The following is a 9,050-nucleotide window of genomic DNA, read 5'->3' as shown; positions in this document are numbered from 1 at the left end:
GGAGAAGGCTCTCACTGTCCACCCTATCTAACCCTCTGATCATTTTGTATGCCATCAATGTTCCCTGGAACAAACCGGTGGTTCCCCCGTATCGGGGACTCCATCGAGCCCCCCACCTCCCCCCTATGCCGTCTCCATTGCCCCCAGATTTTGAGAGTAGCCGCCACCTCCGGGCTCGTAGTATACCTCGTTGGAGGGAGCGGCAACGGCGCCGTTACCAGCGCCTCCAGGCTCGTGTCCACACAGGGCGCCATCTCCATCCTCTTCCATGCTGCCCCTTCCCCGTCCATTACCCACTTACGCACCATCGCTGCGTTGGCAGCCCAGTAGTACCCACAGAGGTTGGGCAGCACCAGCCCCCCCCCCCCCCCCCCCCCCCCCCCCCCATACCTGCCCCGCTCCAAAACACCCTTCTCACCCTCGAGTCCCATGCGCCCATACAAATCCCGTAATACTCCTGTTGACCCTCCTAAAAAAGGCCTTCGGGATAAGGATGGGGAGGCACTGGAACAGGAACAAAAACCTCGGGAGCACCGTCATCTTGACTGACTGCACCCTGCCCGCCAGCGACAGCGGCAACATGTCCCATCTTTTAAACTCCTCTTCTATTTGCTCCACCAGCCTAGTGAGGTTAAGTTTGTGTAGGGCCCCCCAGCTCCTAGCCACCTGGACTCCCAGGTACCTAAAGCTCCCCCCTGCCCTTTTTAGTGGGAGCCTACCAATCCCCTCCTCCTGATCCCCCGGGTGCACGACGAAGAACTCACTCTTACCCAGGTTGAGCTTGTAACCTGAAAAGCCCCCCAAATTCCCTAAGAATCTTCATCACCTCCGGCATTCCCCCCACTGGGTCCGCCACATTTAACAACAAGTCATCTGCGTAAAGTGACACTCGGTGCTCCTCCCCACCCCGCACCAGACCCCTCCAATTCCTCGACTCCCTCAACGCCATGGCCAGGGGCTCAATTGCCAACGCAAAGAGCAAGGGGGACAGGGGGCACCCCTGTCTCGTCCCCCGGTACAACCGAAAGTACTCCGACCTCCTCCTATTCGTGGCTACGCTCGCCATCGGGGCCTCATAACAGCTTCACCCAACTGACAAACCCCTCCCCGAACCCAAACCTTACCAGCACCTCCCACATGTATCCCCACTCAACCCTATCAAAGGCCTTCTCCGTGTCTAATGCCACCACTATCTCCGCCTCCCCTTCTACCGCCGGCATCATTATAACAGGGTTGACACTATGCTGACTTGACTGGAGACCTGATACTAGCCTGACCAGACTATCTGACTGCCACATGGTGTGTGTTCTAGTTGCTGCTCACGAGCTCTGACTGTCTCAGAGGCTGCATCCCGAGAGAGCGGGAAAACTAGTGCCCTCTGGCTTTATAGTGGCCGTGTCCTGTCTGGTGATTGGCTGCTGTGTTCTGTGTGTTCACTGGTCATTTGTGTGTCCATCACTGCCTGTCTGCACACCATCATATACCTGTGTGTATATTATAACATGAACTTCAGAGTTTATTCTGTTTACACAGGATTTCTCTGTGATGTCACAGAGAAGGCCAGTACCATTTGCCAGGACAATATATTATTTTAAATAATAATCTTTATTGTCACCAGTAGGCTTACATTAACAGTGCAATGAAGTTACTGTGAAAAGCCCCTAGTCGCCACATTCCGGCGCCTGTTCGGGTACACGGAGGGAGAATTCAGAATGTCCAATTCACCTAACAGCACGTCTTTCAGGACATGTGGGAGGAAACCGGAGCACCCGGAGGAAACTCACGCAGACACGGGGAGGACGTGCAGACTCCGCACAGACAGTGACCCAAGCCGGGAATCAAACCTGGAACCCTGGTGCTGTGAAGCAACTGTGCTAGCCACTGTGCTACCGTACTGCCCACTTGATCTGACTTTAAAATTTCTTTAGGAATTTTCATGGAAATTGGGAATGGGAAGGTGGTAATTGTGACCCCCGAAACCTCACGCATTATTAGTTGTGCGGGTGTGCACAGTGTGTTTCGAGGCAAACTGAACTTTTGCCAGAGTGTCAAACTTTATCAGCATACTACCTAATTTACCAAACAGTCAACAAGCCAGACCATTGAGCCTTTAATCATTTCAGGAGCAGGGCAAGGTCTCCACTGTGTTGCAAAAATGATCCTGCCGTTTAAAGACATTCAATACGTGTGTAAATGTAGTTTGTAATCTATTCCTGCAACACACCACATAAAGGCTGAGCTTTCAGAGGCCGTCAATCTGTTATTGTTGTCGTTATTATTCTCGATCAGGTACTGTCACTCTGTATATAAAACATGATGTTATCTGTGTGTATCCACCAATATTAAACACAGAGTATTCCTCACATTGATCAATCTTGTAATTACTGTATTGAAAGTTGTTCAGAGTTTGATTTTCCTCCAGACTACCTTCCGACCACCTGGTGATGATAAATATCATAAATGTGACAAAAACAAGGCAAATATCAGCCCACACACACCCAAAGGAGGTAAACCTATCACTGCAAACATTTCACATTCCTCGCCCTACATCCTAGCTTCTGGACCATTTACAGATAAAATCATAGAATTCACAGTGCAGGAGGCCATTCATCCCATCGAGTCTGCACCAGCCCTTGGAAAGATAATCCCACCTAAGCCCATACCTCCATCCTATCCCCATCACCCCGTAACTTAACCATTTTGGACTCAGGGCAATTTAGCACGGCCAATCCACCTAATCTGCACATCTTTGGACTGTGGGAGGAAACCCACACAGACATTGGAGAACGTACAGACTCCGCACAGACAGTGACCCACGCCGGGAATCGAGCCTGGGACCCTGGAGCTGTGAAGCAACTGTGCGAACCAGTATGCTACTCTTAAATGAGGGTGGGCTAATGATCTCTTTCTCATCAGACCTTAGAGAATCTAATTAAGCGTGCAGGGATTGCAGACTCCAACGTATAGATTTCACATTGTCCCAGTGGACTGCACCTGGCAACTTGTGGCAAGATTGAAATGCGAAATCTGTTGATCTTCAGTCAAATTATACCAGACCTAATGGTGGAGGTGGGTGGCAGAGAGGGGGGCATGGGTCAGATTGCAGAATAAGATGAACGACACTGACAGGAGGTATGGTAAATCAGGAAGTTGTGATCAGGGTAAACTGTGTGAGTCTGAAGGAGGCAGGACCCAGGGCCGGTTGAGTGAAGGGAGAATTTCCACAGATTGCCATTCTTGGATGGAAGGCTCAAGTAGCAGACGGAGCAATAAGTCTGCAGTTCCACACAAACTGGGATTCCGATAGAATTCCTCCGAGTGTAGGCATGTGACTGGTGCTCAGGGTACTCTGTGTTGGAGCTGGGTGTGTGTGGACAGTCTTAGTCACAAATATACATTTCATCCATTGACTTCCTTTTGCCAACATCACAGTTTCATTATGTGGTGGTTGGCTGGACTGTCCTTCACTTCACTGTAACCTCAGTAACTGCATGGAGAAATCACTTTCTGCTTATTCCAACAAGAAAGAACTTGCATTTTCGTAGCACTTTTCACAATGTCCCAAAGTGTTTTACAGTTAATGAGGTACTTTTTAAAAGTGTAATGTAGGGACAGACGACAGTCAATTTACACAAACCAAGGTCCCAGAATCCTGTCATCAATCAGCAGTTAATACCTTCTTTTTAATATAAATTTAGTGCCCAATTATTTTTTCCAATTAAGGGCCAATCCACCTCCCCTGCACATTTTGGGTTGTGGGGGTGAGACCCAATCAGACACGGGGAGAATGTGCAAACGCCACACCGGCAGAGACCCGGGGCCGGGATCGAACCCGGGTCCTCAGCACCGCAGCCGCAGTGCTAACCACTGCGCCACCGTGCTGCCCCCAGTTAATACCTTTTAATAAAATAAATAACCTTTATTGTCACAAGTAGGCTGACATTAACACCGCAGTGAAGTTACTGGGAAAAGCCCCTAGTCGCCACATTCCGAAGCCTGTTCGGGAGACAAAGAGAGAATTCAGAATTCTCAGCTGGTACGGGAATCGAACCCGCGCTGCTGGCCTTGTTCTGCATCACAAACCAGCTGGTGTTTGTTCACGAGCAAGAACAACCCAACTCCTCTTCAAAACAGTTTGAGAGAAGTTGGGGCCTCGGCTTAATGCCTTATCCAAAAAGCAGCGCTTCTGACAGTGCGGCTCTCCCGAAAGCCGTCATTGTGAATGGCAATCCAGATTATATACTCTTATTGTCACCAGTAGGCTTACTGTGGGCCCACACCCTCTCTCTGACACCTACTTGCCCAACGCCCTCTCTCTGCCACCCACAGGCCCTACACCCCTCTACCACTCACAGGGCCCACGCCCTCTCTCTGACACCCACAGGCCCCACGCCCTGTCTCTGACACCCACAGGGCCCACACCCTCTCTCTGACACCTACAGGCCCAACGCCCTCTCTCTGCCACCCACAGGCCCTACACCCCTCTACCACCCACAGGCCCCACGCCCTCTCTCTGACACCTACTTGCCCAACGCCCACTCTCTGCCACCCACAGGCCCTACACCCCTCTATCACTCACAGGGCCCACGCCCTCTCTCTGACACCCACAGGCCCCAAGCCCTCTCTCTGACACCCACAGGCCCCACGCCCTCTCTCTGACACCCACAGGCCCCAAGCCCTCTCTCTGACACCCACAGGCCCCACGCTCTCTCTCTGACACCCACAGGCCCCATGCCCTCTCTCTGACACCCACAGGCCCCATGCCCTCTCTCTGACACCCACAGGCCCCATGCCCTCTCTCTGACACCCACAGGCCCCACGCCCTCGCTCTGCCACCCACAGGCCCCAAGCCCTCTGACACCCACAGGCCCCACGCCCTCTCTCTGCCACCCACAGGCCCCAAGCCCTCTGACACCCACAGGCCCCACGCCCTCTCTCTGCCACCCACAGGCCCCAAGCCCTCTCTCTGACACCCACAGGCCCCACGCCCTCTCTCTGACACCCACAGGCCCCATGCCCTCTCTCTGCCACCCACAGGCCCCAAGCCCTCTCTCTGACACCCACAGGCCCCACGCCCTCTCTCTGCCACCCACAGGCCCCACGCCCTCTCTCTGACACCCACAGGCCCCACGCCCTCTCTCTGACACCCACAGGCCCCATTCCCTCTCTGTGCCACCCGCAGGCCCCACGCCCTCTGCCACCCACAGGCCCCACGCCCTCTCTCTGCCACCCACAGGCCCCATTCCCTCTCTGTGCCACCCGCAGGCCCCACGCCCTCTCTCTGCCACCCACAGGCCCAATTCCCTCTCTGTGCCACCCGCAGGCCCAACGCCCTCTCTCTGTCACCCACAGGCCCCACGCCCTCTCTCTGACACCTACAGGCCCCACGCCCTCTCTCTGACACCTACAGGCCCCACGCCCTCTCTCTGCCACCCACAGGCCCCAAGCCCTCTGACACCCACAGGCCCCACGCCCTCTCTCTGACACCTACAGGCCCCACGCCCTCTCTCTGACACCCACAGGCACCAAGCCCTCTCTCTGCCACCCACAGGCCCCAAGCCCTCTCTCTGACACCCACAGGCCCCACGCCCTCTCTCTACCACTCACAGGGCCCATTCCCTCTCTCTGACACCCACAGGCCCTACACACCTCTACCACTCACAGGGTCCACGCCCTCTCTCTGACATCTACAGGCCCCCTCCCTGTCTCTGCCACCCACAGGCCCCAAGCCATCTCTCTGACACCCACAGGCCCCACGCCCTCTCTCTGCCACCCACAGGCCCCAAGCCCTCTCTCTGACACTCACATGCCCCACGCCCTCTGCCACCCACAGGCCCAACGCCCTCTCTCTGCCACCCACAGGCCCCATTCCCTCTCTGTGCCACCCGCAGGCACCACGCCCTCTGACACCCACAGGCCCCACGCCATCTCTCTGCCACCCACAGGCCCCACGCCCTCTCTCAGACACCCACAGGCCCCACGCCCTCTCTCTGACACCCACAGGCCCCACGCCCTCTCTCTGACACCCACAGGCCCCACGCCCTCTCTCTGACACCAACTTGCCCAACGCCCTCTCTCTGCCACCCACAGGCCCTACACCCCTCTACCACTCACAGGGCCCACACCCTCTCTCTGCCACCCACAGGCCCCAAGCCCTCTCTCTGACACCCACCGGCCCCACGCCCTCTCTCTGACACCCACAGGCCCCATGCCCTCTCTCTGCCACCCACAGGCCCCAAGCCCTCTCTCTGACACCCACAGGCCCCACGCCCTCTCTCTGCCACCCACAGGCCCCACGCCCTCTCTCTGACACCCACAGGCCCCACGCCCTCTCTCTGACACCCACAGGCCCCATTCCCTCTCTGTGCCACCCGCAGGCCCCACGCCCTCTGCCACCCACAGGCCCCACGCCCTCTCTCTGCCACCCACAGGCCCCATTCCCTCTCTGTGCCACCCGCAGGCCCCACGCCCTCTCTCTGCCACCAACAGGCCCCATTCCCTCTCTGTGCCACCCGCAGGCACCAAGCCCTCTCTCTGACACCCACAGGCCCCACGCCCTCTCTCTGACACCCACAGGCCCCACGCCCTCTCTCTACCACTCACAGGGCCCATTCCCTCTCTCTGACACCCACAGGCCCTACACACCTCTACCACTCACAGGGTCCACGCCCTCTCTCTGACATCTACAGGCTCCATTCCCTCTCTGTGCCACCCGCAGGCACCACGCCCTCTGACACCCACAGGCCCCACGCCATCTCTCTGACACCCACAGGCCCCACGCCCTCTCTCTGCCACCCACAGGCCCCAAGCCCTCTCTCTGACACTCACATGCCCCACGCCCTCTGCCACCCACAGGCCCAACGCCCTCTCTCTGCCACCCACAGGCCCCATTCCCTCTCTGTGCCACCCGCAGGCACCACGCCCTCTGACACCCACAGGCCCCACGCCATCTCTCTGCCACCCACAGGCCCCACGCCCTCTCTCAGACACCCACAGGCCCCACGCCCTCTCTCTGACACCCACAGGCCCCACGCCCTCTCTCTGACACCCACAGGCCCCACGCCCTCTCTCTGACACCAACTTGCCCAACGCCCTCTCTCTGCCACCCACAGGCCCTACACCCCTCTACCACTCACAGGGCCCACACCCTCTCTCTGCCACCCACAGGCCCCAAGCCCTCTCTCTGACACCCACCGGCCCCACGCCCTCTCTCTGACACCCACAGGCCCCATGCCCTCTCTCTGCCACCCACAGGCCCCAAGCCCTCTCTCTGACACCCACAGGCCCCACGCCCTCTCTCTGCCACCCACAGGCCCCACGCCCTCTCTCTGACACCCACAGGCCCCACGCCCTCTCTCTGACACCCACAGGCCCCATTCCCTCTCTGTGCCACCCGCAGGCCCCACGCCCTCTGCCACCCACAGGCCCCACGCCCTCTCTCTGCCACCCACAGGCCCCATTCCCTCTCTGTGCCACCCGCAGGCCCCACGCCCTCTCTCTGCCACCAACAGGCCCCATTCCCTCTCTGTGCCACCCGCAGGCCCAACGCCCTCTCTCTGTCACCCACAGGCCCCACGCCCTCTCTCTGACACCTACAGGCCCCACGCCCTCTCTCTGACACCTACAGGCCCCACGCCCTCTCTCTGCCACCCACAGGCCCCAAGCCCTCTGACACCCACAGGCCCCACGCCCTCTCTCTGCCACCCACAGGCCCCAAGCCCTCTGACACCCACAGGCCCCACGCCCTCTCTCTGACACCTACAGGCCCCACGCCCTCTCTCTGACACCCACAGGCACCAAGCCCTCTCTCTGCCACCCACAGGCCCCACGCCCTCTCTCTGACACCCACAGGCCCCACGCCCTCTCTCTACCTCTCACAGGGCCCATTCCCTCTCTCTGACACCCACAGGCCCTACACACCTCTACCACTCACAGGGTCCACGCCCTCTCTCTGACATCTACAGGCCCCCTCCCTGTCTCTGCCACCCACAGGCCCCAAGCCATCTCTCTGACACCCACAGGCCCCACGCCCTCTCTCTGCCACCCACAGGCCCCAAGCCCTCTCTCTGACACTCACATGCCCCACGCCCTCTGCCACCCACAGGCCCAACGCCCTCTCTCTGCCACCCACAGGCCCCATTCCCTCTCTGTGCCACCCGCAGGCCCCACGCCCTCTGACACCCACAGGCCCCACGCCATCTCTCTGCCACCCACAGGCCCCACGCCCTCTCTCAGACACCCACAGGCCCCACGCCCTCTCTCTGACACCCACAGGCCCCACGCCCTCTCTCTGACACCCACAGGCCCCACGCCCTCTCTCTGACACCAACTTGCCCAACGCCCTCTCTCTGCCACCCACAGGCCCTACACCCCTCTACCACTCACAGGGCCCACACCCTCTCTCTGACACCAACTTGCCCAACGCCCTCTCTCTGCCACCCACAGGCCCTACACCCCTCTACCACTCACAGGGCACACGCCCTCTGCCATCCTAAGGCCCTACACCCTCTACCACTCACAGGCCCCAGGCCCTCTCTCTGACACCCACAGGCCCCACGCCCTCTCTCTGCCACCCACAGGCCCCACGCCCTCTCTCTGACACCCACAGGCCCCACGCCCTCTCTCTGACACCCACAGGCCCCAAGCCCTCTCTATGCCACCCACAGGCCCAATGCCCTCTCTCTGACACCTACAGGCCCCACGCCCTCTGACATTCACAGGCCCCAAGCCCTCTCTCTGACACCCACAGGCCCCACGCCCTCTCTCTGCCACCAACAGGCCCTACACCCCTCTACCACTCACAGGGCCCACGCCCTCTGACATTCACAGGCCCCAAGCCCTCTCTCTGACACCCACAGGCCCCACGCCCTCTCTCTGCCACCAACAGGCCCTACACCCCTCTACCACTCACAGGGCCCACGCCCTCTCTCTGACACCCACAGGCCCCAAGCCCTCTCTCTGACACCCACAGGCCCCAAGCCCTCTCTCTGACACCTACAGGCCCCACGCCCTCTCTCTGACACCCACAGGCCCCATGCCCTTTCTCTGAC

General features: G+C 59.0%; 1 protein-coding gene across 1 annotated transcript in view; it reads right to left on the bottom strand.

Annotated features, from left to right (window-relative positions):
* The window catches only part of LOC119953531 (ras-associating and dilute domain-containing protein-like), a 134,266-nt gene that overhangs the window by 15,070 nt on the left and 110,146 nt on the right, over nt 1–9,050 (bottom strand). Inside the window, 1 exon segment of the mRNA XM_038777901.1 lies at nt 2,338–2,438. Coding sequence (XP_038633829.1) covers nt 2,338–2,438 — 101 coding nt within the window.

This window comes from Scyliorhinus canicula, chromosome 18 (assembly GCF_902713615.1).
Source record: "Scyliorhinus canicula chromosome 18, sScyCan1.1, whole genome shotgun sequence".
NCBI classification, from domain to species: Eukaryota; Metazoa; Chordata; class Chondrichthyes; order Carcharhiniformes; family Scyliorhinidae; genus Scyliorhinus; species Scyliorhinus canicula.
The sequence above is the reverse complement of the archived record's forward strand: the minus strand, read 5'-3'. Positions and strand labels throughout refer to the sequence as shown.